Here is a 16665-nt window from a genome sequence, read left to right on the forward strand (position 1 = left end):
GTTTCACAGCACCACTTGGTTGTCTGCGACATAAGGGTGAAAGGTGCTAGGAGAGTGAAGTACCAATCGAGAATGAAGGTGTGGAGGTTGAAAGAGGTGACAGTGAGGGAGGCATTAAAAGAGAGGCTGAGTATGGTAGAGGATGATGTGGTTGAGCTTGAAAGTGGTTGGATGTCAATGAAAGATAGTCTGTTGGGAGCCGTTGGTGAGGTATGTGGATGGACAAAAGGACCACCGAGGCACTCGTAAACATGGTGGTGGGATGATGAAGTTGGAAAGACGATTGACGAGAAGAGGAAGAAGTTCAAGGAGTGGCAGAAGCCGTAGGGTATGGGGGCAGAAAAGGCAGAGCATTAAAGTTATAAGGCAGCCAAGAAGGCTGCAAAGAAAGAGGTAACAAAGGCGCAGGAGGCATGTAGGAAAATGTTCGGAGAACGCTCGGATTTGGAAGAGGGTCAGAGAGCGGTATTCAGGATTGCAAAGCAGATAGCGAAAGAGAGGTGTGATGTGATGGGGATGCGTTGCTTGAAGGATGAAGTGGGACAAATCGTTGTGGACCCAGATGGAATTAAAGGAAGATGGAAGAGATATATGGAAATACTGTTGAATGCAGAGAATGAATGGGATGGCAACATGGAGAGTAACCCAGTTTTAGGACCGGCAGAGAAGATAACCGAGAAGGAAGTTGAGGAAGCGATAAAAGCAATGAAGATTAGAAAAGCGGGAGGGCCGACGGGAGATGTGGGACATATGTTGAAGGCAGTGGGAAATTGGGGTGTGAAGAGAATGACAGAGATCTGCAATCTGGTGGTGAAAGAAGGCCGCATTCCAGTGAATTGGGAACTGAGTACCCTCGTCCCTCTATACAAGAGGAAAGGTGACCCTCTGGACTGTGGCTCGTATCGAGCGATAAAGTTATTGGAGCATGGAATGAAGGTATTGGAAAGGGTGTTGGAGAGGAGGATAAGGAAGAAAGTGAAGATTGACGAAATGCAGTTTGGATTTATGCCAGGAAGAGGAACGACAGATGCACTTTTTATTGTGAGGCAGTTGCAGGAGAAGTACATGGAGAAAAGTAAGAAGTTGTTTCTTGGGTTTGTTGATCTGGAGAAAGCATTCGATAGGGTTCCACGTGAAGTAGTGACATGGGCATTGAGGAAGTTAGGAGTGGAGGAATGGTTGATCAGAGTAGTGATGGCAATGTACAAAAGAGCGCGCACAGCTTGAATAACGAAGGACGGGAACAGTGGTGAGTTTGAGGTGAAGGTGGGAGTGCATCAGGGGTCGGTATATGGCCACTACTATTTGTAGCTGTGATGGAGATGCTGGCTCGGAACGTAAAGGAGGGTTTGCCGTGGGAGTTGTTGTATGCAGATGATCTGGTGTTGATTGCAGAAAGTATGGATGGACTGAAGGCGAAGATGAACAAGTGGAAGGAATGTTTGTAGACAAAAGGTCTGAAGGTGAATATCGGAAAAACGAAGGTGATGGCAAGTGGTAAAGCATGTGGTGAGGTGGAAAGAACTGGGAAGTGGCCGTGTCCTGTGTGCAGGAAGGGTGTCGGAGTGAATTCCATTCAATGTGCAATGTGAGCTGAGTGGGTTCATAAAAAATGTAGTGGTTTGAGAGAGTCCATTAACCAGTGTGGCAGCTACATTCAAGTGTAAGGTGTGCACAGAGGGAGCTGCAGGTGGAGGAATTGTTGAGTTGGATCTTGGAGATGGCGTGAAGCTGAAAGGTGTGAAAACATTTTGTTACCTAGGAGACATGCTGAATGGAGAAGGTGGATCAGACTCGGCAACGGTTGCTGGAGTGAGATGTGCATGGAAGAAGTTTTGGGAACTGAGTGGCGTGCTGACGAGGAGGGGAGTGTCGTTGAAGCTGAAGGGAAAGGTGTATGCTGCATGTGTGAGAAGTGTTATGATTTATGGGAGCGAGACGTGGGTAATAAACGTAGAGCAGCAACGAAGGCTGGAAAGGGTGGAAATGTGAATGGTTCGGTGTATGTGTGGAGTATCGTTGAGAGAGAGGAAGACAAATGATGAATTGCGAAAGATGATGGGAATAGAGCCTGTGATGGATGCTGTGAAGAGAAACAGTTTGAGATGGTTTGGTCATGTGTTGAGGAAGAATGAAAGTGACTGGTTGAGAAGAGTGATGGAAATGAATGTAGAAGGACGTAGAGGACGGGGAAGACCGAGAAAGACTTGGCTAAAGATGGTGGAAGAAGAAATGTGGGCAAGGGGGTTAACAAGGGGAGATGCAGAAAATAGGGCAAAATGGAGAAGATTGTCACAGGGACCGCAAGGCTAACCCCCGCTCTTGCAGGGAAAATGGCCTTAAAATGCCTGTTGTTGTGTTTTTGATGTGGTGACCAAAACTGCATGCAATATTCTACATGAGGCCTTACAGAATTCCTGTGTACTGTCAGAATTACCTCCTTTGATTTCTAATTGATCCCTCTACGAATACAACCTAAAACCCCACTTGCTTTACCTATAGCTCACTGGAACAGTCCTGTCAGCTTACCACCGTATCTATTACCATCCCAAGATCCGTCTTCTGTGTGACACGCTCCAAAAAAGCCCCTTGCATCATGTGATCTCCATTTTCATTATTCCTACCTATCCCCAGCACCTTGCATTTCTTTCTGTTAAAATGAATTTGCCAATCTTTTGCCCGATCTATGGAAGTATCTCGACTTTCCTGAATCTCATCACCACTTTCTCTGCTATCTACCTTACCTCCAAGTTTAGAGTCATCTGTAAATTTGGAAAGCTTACTCTTAACCCCACGATCCGAATCATTGGTCAAATTATGAATAAATAATGTTCCTAGTACTGATCCCTGAGGTATCCAACTACTTGCATCCTCCCACTCAGAGAACTCGCTTTACTATACTCATGCATCATTTATGTGACGAGAAGTTATTTTACAGAAGCATCTATACACCTGTCCATTGCAATTAAATAAATATTCTTCAGCGTCTATAGCTCAGAGACGTTTTTTTTGACACTGTAGTCAACATACACTTGGCAGTCTTACTTACTGGTAACGAATCTTCCCCCAATGACATTCCTCTGGGATGGCTGTAGAGCATTCCACTCGCACGCTACCGCTATGGAGAAGCGTGGCTGCAATTCCCATTCTGCAAGAAACGCTCTAAAAACGTCCTGTTTACACGTCACCTCCACAATGAACAAACCTCCTTCAAGAGAAACCTTGTTTGCATCAAGGAGAATGCTGCTTGAGGCTGGTTTCAACTTATGTGTCTTGGTGTACTCTTTTTCACTGGCAATGGTGGGTGGTTGTGTCATTGTATTTTGATGATGATGGAGGATTAAAGTATTGTTTGCATCAACTGGACAATGTGCAATATTCTTTCCCTGCAATTCTTGTGCCACGTCTCCACTTGCATGTGTTTCACAGTCACCACATTCGTTTCCGGTAGTACTCAAGGTCACCTCTAATCTTGAGGAATGTTTTTTAGCCAAAAGGTTATCTTTGTTGTTGGCCAACAAATTATTCAAACTGTTTTCAGAAGATAATTCTTTGTGTGTGATGTTTTGGCATTTTGTTTCTGATGTGGAAATTGCATTGCTAGGGGTCATCGTGCTAGTCTGGGGATTATCCTTTTGATCGGAATTCATTTTGTCAGAAAACTCCTGACTCTTCCATTCCCAGTCTGTCATAAATGAAAGGTCAGCATCATCCCAACTGCTTGGTAGACCAATTTCATTTTGCTGAGATCGGGTCAAAGTTGGCACTGGAAGACCGACTTGAATGGTCTCACCACTTGATTCTTCACAACTCCCTTCTGTTTGCATGGCCCCTTGACCTTTTACTTTTGGCATCTGAAGAATATCCTTTCCCTGCAATTCTTGTGCCACATCTCCACTTGCAGGTGTTTCACAGTCACCACATTCATTTCCGGTTGTACTCAAGGTCACCTCTAATCTTGAGGAATGTTTTTCAGCCAAAAGGTTATCATTGTTGTTGGCCAGCAAATTATTCAAACTGTTTTCAGAAGATAATTCTTTGTGTGTGATGTTTTGGCATTTTGTTTCTGATGTGGAAATTGCATTGCCAGGGGTCATCGTGCTAGTCTGGGGATTATCCTTTTGATCGGAATTCATTTTGTCAGAAAGCTCCTGACCCTTCCATTCCCAGTCTGTCATAAATGAAAGATCAGCATCATCCCAACTGCTTGGTAGACCAATTTCATTTTCCCGAGATCGTGTCAAAGTTGGCACTGGAATACCGACTTGAATGGTCTCGCCACTTGATTCTTCACAACTCCCTTCTGTTTGCATGGCCCCTTGACCTTTTACTTTTGGCATCTGAAGATGGTGGTCTGCTCTGGAATTGCTTGGCACAGAATTTCTCATACCGCTTGGGGGTTTTCGTTTCAGTGGCGAGACAAATAAAGCATCCATCACATCTTTGATGGTCGGGCTGAGCTCAAGGCTTTGCTCAATATACTTAGATTCCTTTGTATCTTTTGTTACATTGCTTCCTGGATCTTTCAGTGACACGCATAAAGTCGACACCTCTTTCAAGGGTGAGTTCTTTACACGTTTCTGTGAATCACTTTGGTGAGCAATTACACTTTGTTCATCTTTGGAGGCTGAACTTTTCTGACACAAAATCACTTCACCATTTTCGATTTTATTTTCAATTACTTGATCCCAATCTGACAAGTTGAAGTCTTCCTCCAGTATACTATTGCCACTACTAGATGGGCAGTGATTATCTTTGACCATCGTTCCAACCGAATTGCCATCTTCCCCACATAATTGTGCCTCGGCTTCAACATCAATCCCTGGCCAGGCAGACAAGCAAATATCCTCAAAGGAAGCAGAAGTTACATCAATGCTATCCTTACCACTGTGGTCAACAGGAAAATCAGCAGAAAATTTCACTTCCTCCCCAGCAGAATTTGATGTCTCCCAGTACGAGAGATTCTGGAGAGAATCCTGCATTACTTCCTGACAATGTTCATTAATTACTGATGAACTCCTTTCTGCCATTCCTTCAAACAAGTCACTCCCACTTTCATCAAGATGTGAAAGCCCCATTGGACTAATGCAAGTATCCAATTCTGGTAATCTACTCATCATCTGCTTGTTGCTCCTAACCACTGCATCAGCCCCCAACATATGCGAGATTGAATGGAGATTGGAATAACTACCTGAACCATGTTTTTCAATATTGGATTCATTGCTGCTAAGATGGAAGGATAGGTTGATGTCAGCACTGCCACCACTACCACTGGAGGATAATGGAGACACGTTTCCAACAACGGTAGTTTCAACATTAGCAAGGGAAACAATTTCTTGGTCTCCATTAGTTAAACTGTCACTTTTCTGCAACACAGATTCAAACTGTGTGTCAATTGCAAAACTATCATCAAATGCAAAGATTTCAGGAGACTCTGCACCAGTAAAAGACATTGTTGTTGGTGAAGGCCTTCCCTTCTTCTCAGCTTGCCCGATATTATTGGTCATTGCTGCCATGCTGGCTGAGGAATGTTTTGTTACTGCCAAATAATCTATTGGGCTCTCTTTTCTGGAAGACTGAGAATCTGTTGCATTATCATTGATAACATCACAAGGATGCATCAAACGCACATTGTGCATATTGTTGTCGTCATCATTCTTGCTTTCACATGTAAGTGGTTGATTATTTGTCTTGGAAGCGAAACAATGATTTGTCAGGTTGGTAGTTTGAGAGAAAATCTCTTTCTTCATTTCTATAACTTTATCAGGAAGCAAATCTTTTGTACAAGATTGAATATTTGTCATATGGTTATGGTCATTAAATGCAATAACTCGTGTTATTTTAGAATCATGTGAACAAGACACTTCTTGCTGCAGATAATTAGAATTTTGTACGACGTCATAATTCACATGATATCCTTTCTCTGCAGAAACTTGACATTTATCACATTTTTCTTTCGTACAACTGTTCATAGAGAATCCACAGTAATCCTTAGAAGTCACTTCTGCATTTTGTCCAAATTCCCTGGTGTTGTCCGCACAAGTTTGTGTTCTCTTTGGACTTGCGTCAAAAACTACAACAGGGCACTTCTCATTCTCCATCTCAATTTGGTCCACCTGTTGAGTCATTTTCAATTCTCGCCTCTCACCATTATTCATGACAGGTACAGTATTAAATTCAGCAGCTGCTTTGTGGTTATTCTCATCATCATGGTCTGCCAAACAAACTCTTTCACTATTGGTGAGAAAATGCTGAACCAACTCACATTCTTGATCATTTTCTTTCACAGAAGTGACTGAAGGTTGTGTCACGAAGACTGAGGTAGTAATCGCATCCGTCTTCAATTCATTTTTATTGTCACCATTTGACAAACTTTGTCTATTGCCGACTGGAGTTGAGCAATTGCGATATTTTTGTAAAAACGTTCTCTGCGTACTTGCAGCTTTGTGCTGCCAGCACCTACCAAGAGCTCCTTCTGCACTCTCCAGTGTCACACGAATGCCTAATGCCTCCACATCATGGTGGAAGAGAGTGCGTGCTTCCTGAAGAATTATGCTGACGGTTTGAAGCTCTGAGAGACCGCGCCGACCTATGACCCAAGATGCAAAGGTTGATCGTCGAGCAGCTGCTTCCTCTTCATTCTCGTCCACTGCATGGCGTTTGCTAAACAGGGAAAGCAGAAAGTACACATGATGACACTTGATCAAAGATCAAAAACCCTTTTTTTCGTTTTGATGAAGACATGATGAAATGTTGGTCAAAAAATTATACATACGTCCAGGAAAAAGGAATAAATAGCGTGCAACTGTGTGATAATCTCGTTATATACAAAATGATTTATAATTGAGGACAAAATCAAATCCAAATCAGCATTGCAGTCAATTTAAGTTTGGGACCAAGTAATAGCTACGGCCAAAACAGCAAGCCAAACATACACAAGTATAGTACATTTCCAATTATCCCTGTTATAATCTGATGAGGTTTTCCATTTAAACATTCAACCCCTGAGGCATCCTGTGTGATATAGTCTCCGCAACGTCAAACTATCAAGCAAGCGTGCCTCCGCGGTCCACAAGGCGGCCGAAACATTCCCTGCTCAACTCGTACAGCTCATATACGAGAAGGGGTACCTGCCAGAGCCAGGCAGCTCTCGATGACGTTTTTTTTTTTTTTTTTTTTTTTTCCCCGCCTTCGTCTCTCCACCTCAGGATCATCAGCACCTTCACCTGCATGGTCGGCCTCTCCTGCATCCCCCCCAGTGCATGACTCATCAGGGACCTCACCTGTATCTGCTTCAGCGCCCTCACCTACATTCTTTTCAGTGCATGACTCATCAGCGATCTCACCTGCGTCGTCTTCATAGGGGTTCATCAAGTTCACATCAAGTTCGCTGCATTTTTTATGAATGACGAACCGCTGGGAAGCTATCCCCCCTTGAAACGATACCCACACAGCCGCGGCACTTTCCAGGAGCATATCCCCCGCGAATGTCGGAGTCTGACAGTATATTAAAATTATAAATGAAGAAAAATCTCTTATGAAGCACATGAAGCTACGATGTACCTGGCAAAAGGGGCAGCTTCAGTCAGAGAAGCACATACTGCATCAGGCTCAGCACCAGCCAGCAAAGCCACAGAGACAAAACCGGATTGGTGCAAAGCTCTCGCTGCTGCTGCTGTGAGAACTATAATCCGGGCAAGATCAGCCAACTCAGGACGAACCCCCAATACGAGCCGAGGTTGTAGTGTGTCCAAAAGTGTGGCCAAACGAGACCATCCCAGGCGTGTACAGAATACCGTTACCATCCCTGCATAGTCACAAATGTGTCAGAGGATACAATTGATAAATTAAAAATAATCTTTCATTCATTTTAGTAAGCCATCAAAATGTGCAGCTCCGCTGTCAAAATAAAGTATTTTGTCTGTACCTGCATACTGTGCAGCAGCTTGTTGCAATGCCTGCAACTGGCCTCGGTTGCAGCCAAAACGCATCGCAACATCAGCTAAAGGGTGTTCAGCAAGGAGATCAGCAAGAGCTAGTGCCCAAAATAACCTGAAGAATGGCAAGAAGACACATTATGAATGGCTGTAAAATTAACACAAATTATAACAGAAGACAAAAGAGGGGATGGGTGAAGGGAGTTTCAAGGCTGCCATAGCAGTTTCTTGGCAAGAATTACACTGGGTGGTTTAACATTTCCTTCCAAGCAATAGCCAATAAAGCAAGAATTTGCGATTTTGTCAGGTTGACTGAAACAACTCACCTATACTCCTTGTCAAAAGTTATTGCAAGATATTTAATGTCCACCAGCTAATGCCAGCTGATCCGGCAGATTGATAGTGTGTTTATAAGTGACCAGTTCCATGTGGTTTCAGCATAGCATCTCACACTGTGTTTATCGGTGGGTAGCTCTATGTTTTTGTTTTTTTAATCATATTGTGACAGCCGGAAGCTGAATTTCTGCTGCAACTGACTTCTCCGCAGCAACAGACCACACATGCGCCTCCGCATCCGACCACCCATGTGCCACCGCATAAGACTACCTGCAAGCCTCTGATCACAATATCTCTAGCAAACAATTTCCCATGAATCCCCGATTTCTCAAAGTCACAATATCTCCATTTGCAGTTCTGGCTTCCTCCAAGCACAGACTTTCTTCATTTTTCTCTAAGAGATTTTTTATTATTTTATGTATACAAAGTCGAGGCTCGTGAAAGAGCTAACATTTATCAAACAAACAAATCAAACAAACAAGCAAACAAAGTATATAAAAAGGGGAGCGGTCGACAAGATGGGGAGAGAAGGGGAGGAAGCACACAAACACAACATTTGAGAGCAGGGACATCGGGAGATGTGTGGGAGGGAGAGGGCCTGGGGGGAGGCAGGATAGGTATAAAACGCAAGGACACCAAGGACTTCAAGGAAAGAAGTCAAAAGTCACCTCAAAAAAGTGGATTTGGGGTGAAATTAGCGGGGGTAGAAAAGATCAAGGTTTTGGATTGGGGAAGATAAGAGATGGTGGTGAACAGCCGTTTTAAAGACCCGGAGGGAGGAGTGGGATTGAAAAGAGTGAGGGAGTTTGTTCCAGAGGCGGGAGAAAAGAGGAATGAAGGAGTGAAGGTGAGCAGAGAGTCTTGATTTTGGCAGTTTAACCATAAGAGGGTTGCAGGCAGATCTTGTGCGACCTGTAGGAATATTTGGGGGACAGAGCCCAGAGAGAGCTGGGGGAGTAAGGCCGGAGAGAAGTCGGTAGAAGACGGAAAGACCACCAACCTGCCTGCGGTGAGAAAGTGAAAGGCCCTCGGAGATAGCATCATCGCGGGAGATTCCAATGATTCTGAACGCTTTGGTTTCAACAGCGTGAAGACGAGCTAGGTGTGAGGCAGGAGCACCAGCCCAGAGGGGAGAGCAGTACTCCATTGAGCTGTGGATGAAAGCCTTGGATGTGGTGAGGAGCTCAGGTGTGCCAAGGAAGGACTTCGCACGACGGAGGATGCCCAGTTGGCGACTGGCTTTGGAGGCCAGATTTGAAATGTGGTTTTCCCAGGAAAGATCATGGCAGATAGTGAGACCCAAAAGCTTGAGTGACAGAACTTCTTGGAGAGGATTATTCAGAAAGTAGATGGGAGGGTTGTCCAGTCGGTCTTTTCGGAGAGACATCGTAAGAGTGTGAGATTTGTCAGGATTGAAAGACATGTTCCACTTGTTTGCCCAGTCTGTGATTTTGTCCAGGTCTGCAGAGAGTGAGGAGGCTGCAGACTGCCGATCTGAGGGATGAGGAATGGCGCGGCAGAGAGTGGAGTCATCAGCAAAGAGATAGAGAGGATTTTCAAGAGAGTCAGAGAGATCATTGATGAAGACCAGAAAAAGCACAGGGCCCAGAACACTGCCTTGGGGAACTCCAGCCTGAACAGGAAGAGGAGATGAGAGAAACACATTCAGGACCACACGTTGACGACGACTAGAGAGGAAGTCCGCCAGCCATGCGTGGGGATTTCCATGGATACCAAAGGAGGAGAGTTTGGTGAGCAGAGCGGGGTGCCAGACCGTATCTAAGGCACGTGATATGTCGAGGGAGACAGCTCTAATTTCCTGTTTTGCGTTGAGGACCTCCATCCATTGTTGAGACAGCAGAAGCAGCATGTCCAGAGTAGAGTGACCTGGTCTGAAACCAAATTGATGATCAGAGATCAAGCCATTGGAGAAGAGGAAAGATTTCATATCTGAAGCAATGATGGATTCCATGACTTTGCTGATAATTGGGAGAAGGCTGATTGGTCTGTAATTGCTAGGATCTGTTTTTGCACCTTTTTTTTGCAAAGCGGTGATGTTGGCTGATTTCCAAGCAGATGGCAGTTGACCTTGAGCAAAAGAGAGGGTGAAGAGAACAGAGAGAGGGAGTGAAAGAGCGGAAGAACAGGATTTTAGGACCCGTGGGCTGATGCCGTCAGGTCCAGTTGCAGAATCAGAGTCGAGGGTTGACAGAAACTTTTCCACCTTGTCAGGAGGAAGGGACACGGAGTCCAGGAGCAGTTGGGTACGACGGGTACAGAGAGGGGTGGGTTTGGGACACAAGATTTAGAGGCAAACACAGAGTTAAGGCATTCAGCTGGGGGGAGGCAGGAGGGACGTATATTACCATCAAAGCTAAGCATACCATTGCAGTTTACCTCATTAATCTTTTGTCGATTGTTGCCTGCTGTGTTTATCGTCCCATTGTGTCCATTCCAGAGATTTCTCATGCATTTATATAGATTACATGTGTTTATGATCTGGCAGAATATCTTAGAGGTATGCACTGGCCGACAGCTATCTAGCCTTTTCAACTCTCGACCCATTTATAAACTGGCACCCCAGTGTTTTGCATGCAGAGCAAGGCATTTCATTGCAAGAACAATAAGTAGGAGAACCTGTCTGCCAGCCTTGGTTTTCACAAACAATAGGCGATTTATCACTGGCATCCTGGCAAAATTCCAAATTTGTGCCACTTTCAATAGGATGTCAAGTCTGGCCAGACAATTTGTAAAAGACAGGCCAAAAAAGTTCCTCGGCTGCCCCACAAGAGGGTGGAAATAATTGGGACCGTTAAAGAAGTAGTCATATGTCGGAGTCTTGACGATGTGTGAACACGCGCACGCACCACACACAACACAAGAAAGACACACACACACACACACACACACACACACACACACACACACACACACACACACACACACACACACACACACACACACACACACACACACACACACACACACACACACGCAATGACTTTCACTTTTGACATCATCTCGTGAATGTATATTTGACTGGGATTTAATCATGAATCAGTCTGCTGGGTTACATAAATGCTGATGGAGTTCTCCAGCATGTTAGGGCAGGAATTTGGAATTTGATCACCAGACTGGCACGTAATGGCCTACTCTGTTGAAAAAGCACTGTGGAATCTTTCAATACACTAGTTTATGCAAGCAGATGGGACAACCTGCTTCACATCTCCTCCAGAGGATGGCGTATGCATATTGAGACTGTGACTTTCCAGCAAGGCACAACAAAACATTCCACAAACAATCCCTCAATCTCCTTTCTCGTCGCCCTCTCCTACCTCAACGGTTCCCCCCATTCTATTCTCTCCTTTGATCATGTTTTCCTCTTATCAATAACTCTATTTTTAGTTAAATGCTCTTTGAGCCTTAAGAAGTGTATTTATATAAATAAAATGCTAGGGTTAGGGCAGCCCGAAAAGGAAAGGAGGAATGATTGATTGATTGCCTTACCTGCAATGAACAGCAAACTGTCTGTCTTGCTTGGCTGTGGCACGAACTTGTCTGCCACCTCGTTGCACAGCACGTGCCACAAACCCTTCATCCCAGCCAACAAGCTCTGCTACACGTCGTGCAGGTGGTGGCAGTGAACCCCACAAGTGCAGGAACAATGACCAGTCAACTGCTGGGAGTTCATCTGATAAAGGAGTTACCTTAGAGAAAACAAGAAGATAACAAACCGATCACTTATACACTGAAAGAGTCGTTTACACTTCATTGTAGTACATTACACATTGCTCAAAATAATTAAAGGTTCATCAGAATTTCCATTTTCTGCACAGGGCACTTATCAATCTACTTTTGGCATGATATAAATATTTAAGTATCATATTTGCATTCCCAGCATGTTTACAAACTCTGTGGTTCAAATGCATCTGTGAGCTTGGTATTATGCCGACACAAGATGCTAGCACATCAGCTGGAGCTAGTGCCCAGAGGTGAATGATTTATTGAACACTTAAGACAAGTTTTGTATATTTTTGCAAGGAAATCTTTTTTTTTTTCTTTTTTTTTGTATCCAGAATCGAGGCTTGTGAAAGAGCTAACATTTATTTCACAAACAAATCAAACAGACAAACAAATTATATAAAAAGAGGGAGCGGTAGACAAGGTGGGGAGGGAAGGGGAAGCACACAAACACAACATTTGAGAGCAGGGACATCGGGAGATGTGTGGGAGGGAGAGGGCTTGGGGGGAGGAGTTGTGGGAAGGGGGGGGGGGGGGTGGGTGGGAGAAGTATAAAACACAAGGACACCAAGGACTTCCAGGTCAGAAGTTGGTATTTTTAAAAAGTGGATTTGGGGTGAAATTAGCGGGGGTAGAAAAGATCAAGGTTTTGGATGGGGGAAGATAAGAGATGGTGGTGAACAGCTGTTTTAAAGACCTGGAGGGAGGAGTGGGATTGAAGAGAGTGAGGGAGTTTGTTCCAGAGGCGGGATAAAAGAGGAATGAAGGAGTGAAGGTGAACAGAGAGTCTTGATTTTGGCAGTTTAACCATAAGAGGGATGCAGGCAGATCTTGTGCGACCTGTAGGAATATTTGGGGGACAGAGCCCAGAGAGAGATGGGGGGGGGGGGGCAAGGCCGGAGAGGAGTCGGTAGAAGACGGAAAGACCACCAACCTGCCTGCGGTGAGTGAGTGAAAGGCCTTTGGAGTTAGCCTCATCGCGGGAGATTCCAATGATTCTGAACGCTTTGGTTTCAACAGCGTGAAGACGAGCTAGGTGTGAGGCAGGAGCACCAGCCCAGAGGGGAGAGCAGTATTCCATTGATCTGCGGATGAAAGCCTTGTATGTGGTGAGGAGCTCAGGTGTGCCAAGGAAGGACTTCGCACGACGGAGGATGCCCAGTCGGCGACTGGCTTTGGAGGCCAGATTTGAAATGTGGTTTTCCCAGGAAAGATCATGGCAGATAGTGAGACCCAAAAGCTTGAGTGACAGAACTTCTTGGAGAGGATTATTCAGAAAGTGGATGGGAGGGTTGTCCAGTCGGTCTTTTTGGCGAGACATCGTAAAAGTGTGAGATTTGTCAGGATTGAAAGACATGTTCCACTTGTTTGCCCAGTCTGTGATTTTGTCCAGGTCTGCAGAGTGAGGAGGCTGCAGACTGCCGATCTGAGGGATGAGGAATGGAGCGACAGAGAGTAGAGTCATCAGCAAAGAGATAGAGAGGATTTTCAAGAGAGTCAGAGAGATCATTGATGAAGACCAGAAAAAGCACAGGGCCCAGAACACTGCCTTGGGGAACTCCAGCCTGAACAGGAAGAGGAGATGAGAGAAACCCATTCAGGGCCACACGTTGACTATGACTAGAGAGGAAGTCCGACAGCCATGTGTGGAGGTTTTCATGGATACCATATGAGGAGAGTTTGGAGGGCAGAGCGGGGTGCCAGACCGTATCGAAGGCACGTGATATGTCAAGGGAGACGGCTCTAATTTCTTGTTTGGCATTGATGACCTCCATCCATTGTTGAGAAAGCAGAAGCAGCATGTCCAGAGTAGAGTGACCAGGTCTGAAACGAAATTGATGATCAGAGATCAAGCCATTGGAGAAGAGGTAAGATTTCATATCCGAAGCAAAGATGGATTCCATGACTTTGCTGATAATTGGGAGAAGGCTGATTGGTCTGTAGTTGCTAGGATCTGTTTTTGCACATTTTTTGTGCAAGGCGGTGATGTTGGCTGATTTCCAAGCAGATGGCAGATGACCTTGAGCAAAAGAGAGGGTGAAGAGAACAGAGACAGGGAGTGAAAGAGCGGAAGAACAGGATTTTAGGACCCGTGGGCTGATGCCGTCAGGTCCAGTTGCAAAATCAGAGTCAAGGGTTGACAGAAACTTTTCCACCTTGTCAGGAGGAAAGGACACAGAGTCCAGGAGCAGCTGGGTACGACTGGGTACAGTGGGTACAGAGGGGTTGGGACACAAGATTTAGAGGCAAACACAGAGTTGAGGCATTCAGCTTTTTCACGTGCGGAGTCAGCCGTGTAGCCGTTTGAGGTGAGGGAGGGGATGGAGGGGGAACAAACACCAGAAACAGATTTGACCAGACGCCACCAGGATTTGGAAGAGGGAGACAGATAAGAGAGTTCGGTCTTGAGAACGGAGAGATATTGTTTCCTGGCTCTCCTGAGGGTGGCCACACACTTGTTTCGGGCTTTGTGAAAGGAAATGAGCTTTCCTGCCATTGGATTTGCTTTCCAGGAGACGAAGGCAAGTTGTTTCTGGGCAACAGCCTCACCAATTAATTACTTCCAACACCTAGAGGTTAGGTTTTCACCCCTGTCTGTCTGTGAGCAGGATATCTCAAAAGTTATGGATGGATTTGGACAGAACTTGGTGGAGAGGTTGGGGTGTGAGAAGAACAAGCCGATTAGATTTTGGTTCAGGTCCGCATCCAGATCCGGCCTATCAGTGGGATACAAAATGTAAGCTGTTCAGCCTGGCGGAGGTATGCGCTCTACCGAGTGCAGTTCTAGTATTCTCTTGTGGTGGTCTGCTTGAAGGGGGTTTCAAGGCTGCCAAAGCAGTTTCTTTGAAAGAATTACACTGGGTGGTTTACCATTCCTTCCCAGCAATAGCCAACAAAAAAGGAGGAATTTGCGACTTTGCAAGGTTGACCATGATAACTAACTCATCTGCACTAATTGTCAAAGATTATTGTAAGATCTCATCTTTAATGTCCACTAGCTAATGCTATCAGACAATCCCCAGCTGATCCGAGGGATTGATAGTGTGTTTATACGTGGCCAGCTCCATGTTTTTTCTCATACTGTGACTTTGCCGGAAGTTAAATTAAAATTTTACAATATCCTTTCCAGGCTACATTTCAGAAATGTCATTAAATGCACTATTTTACATAATACACCCTGCCTGTGAAGCACCAATGTGACCGACAGCTTTCATTGGGCAAGTAAATCAAATATACACCAGATATCTGAAAGGCAGTGCACTACCTCTGTGCCATCCTGTAAGATGCATTTATATGAAGTACAAGCAACTGTCAGCAAGTGGACTGGAAGAAAGGTTAAAGGACAAGGGAGGGAGTCAGACATTACCAGATACAAAAGGTGCAAGTCAGAGTCGAGTGCAAGGCAACGGAGAGCTCTCTGCAAATCCGCAAACACAGCAAGTGCAAGCGAGGGAGGCAATCCAGCAGCGAGTGCTGCTTTTCCCAGCAAAGAGCCGATGTAATGATGCACTGCCATGCAAGATGGTGCAATGATTTTCAATGATATGGAGGAATGTCAAGAAAAAATTAACGACCAAATTATACCAACAGAAGTATAGGGGTAGCAATGAGTTGGACTGATAAAATTCTTCAAAATAGTATTTCATCATTAAAATTGTTTATTTACTGTGCTCAAGGAAAGAAATACAAGCCTTGCTCCCTCCCACCTCCTGTCTTGTTTACTGTAGCGTGAACAAATTCCTGTTTTACCAGGTAGTTCAGGGAGTCCTCAATTAACTTCTCCAGCTGTATTTTATGTTCTTGGGCTTCTTCCAGTTTGGTATCCTGAGAGAAGAAAAAGCATCCTAAAAATAATAAAACATTTTCAAAACCTCCAACCGCAACCACAATAGTGAGTCTGTTTATAAAGTGTTTTCCAGTTTGAAGGATGAACCATGCTTAGCCATAAACATCCAGAGTCTAATGATAAAAAGTTAGCAGAGTAGCTGTAAATGCTACTGCATACCATCATTATATTTTAATCAACAACCTTTATTATATGTATCATTGTAAAAGGCACTTATAACTTGTAGTGTGCATATATTACACACAGTACAAGGATATATCAAGTTTCATCGAAATGGTCACTCTGACTCACTATCACTATCACTTTGACTCCGAGAGACCCTGATAAACCCCCTTAGACACCGATTTTTTAAAATGCGTGAACAAACTTTAGTCACAACACAACAAATATCATTTGTGCCAAATTTGGTCGCAATCCCATCTGCGGTTTCGGAGAAGTTTCAAGTGCTTACGGACTGACGGACGGGCTGACGGACAATGCGCCAATGCGCCATCGCATAAGCTCCCCCGAACTTCGTTCCAGGTGAGCTAAAAAAAACACCCAATGGGGGTAGAAAAATTCATTTTTCCCACCCAGCCCAGTTACCCCTCTTGCACAGTGGTCCTGTGAAGAGGCTTCCTTGTTACAGGACGAGGTGAAGGTTTTGCCAGATTTTCCTCTTCTTCTTTTTGTATGCAGCTTTTCACATTTAGTGGCTCTCAGCCTTGTTTAGGATGAATTTCGATTTTATATAAATAGTTGGATGTACTTCAGATTCATGCTTGCCTGGGGTGAGAAGGGTTACAAAAGATTTGAGTGGAAATG

The 16665-nt window shown here is 44.7% G+C and overlaps 2 protein-coding genes across 2 annotated transcripts in view; both read right to left on the reverse strand.

Moving 5' to 3' along the window:
• The window catches only part of RWDD4 (RWD domain containing 4), a 204791-nt gene that overhangs the window by 81196 nt on the left and 106930 nt on the right, over window positions 1-16665 (reverse strand). The window lies entirely within an intron of this gene.
• Window positions 1-16665, reverse strand: part of POLQ (DNA polymerase theta) — a 163809-nt gene that overhangs the window by 71902 nt on the left and 75242 nt on the right. Inside the window, exons 18-24 of the mRNA XM_078775107.1 lie at window positions 15722-15839; window positions 15382-15524; window positions 11781-11980; window positions 7928-8052; window positions 7564-7807; window positions 3050-6663; window positions 2530-2762 (exon numbers count right to left, since the gene is read on the reverse strand). Of these exons, the coding sequence (XP_078631233.1) occupies window positions 2530-2762; window positions 3050-6663; window positions 7564-7807; window positions 7928-8052; window positions 11781-11980; window positions 15382-15524; window positions 15722-15839 (4677 nt within the window). The remainder of the gene's footprint in view (window positions 1-2529; window positions 2763-3049; window positions 6664-7563; window positions 7808-7927; window positions 8053-11780; window positions 11981-15381; window positions 15525-15721; window positions 15840-16665) is intronic.

Source organism: Myxine glutinosa, chromosome 4 (genome assembly GCF_964187855.1).
Source record: "Myxine glutinosa chromosome 4, kmMyxGlut1.1, whole genome shotgun sequence".
NCBI classification, from domain to species: domain Eukaryota; kingdom Metazoa; phylum Chordata; class Myxini; order Myxiniformes; family Myxinidae; genus Myxine; species Myxine glutinosa.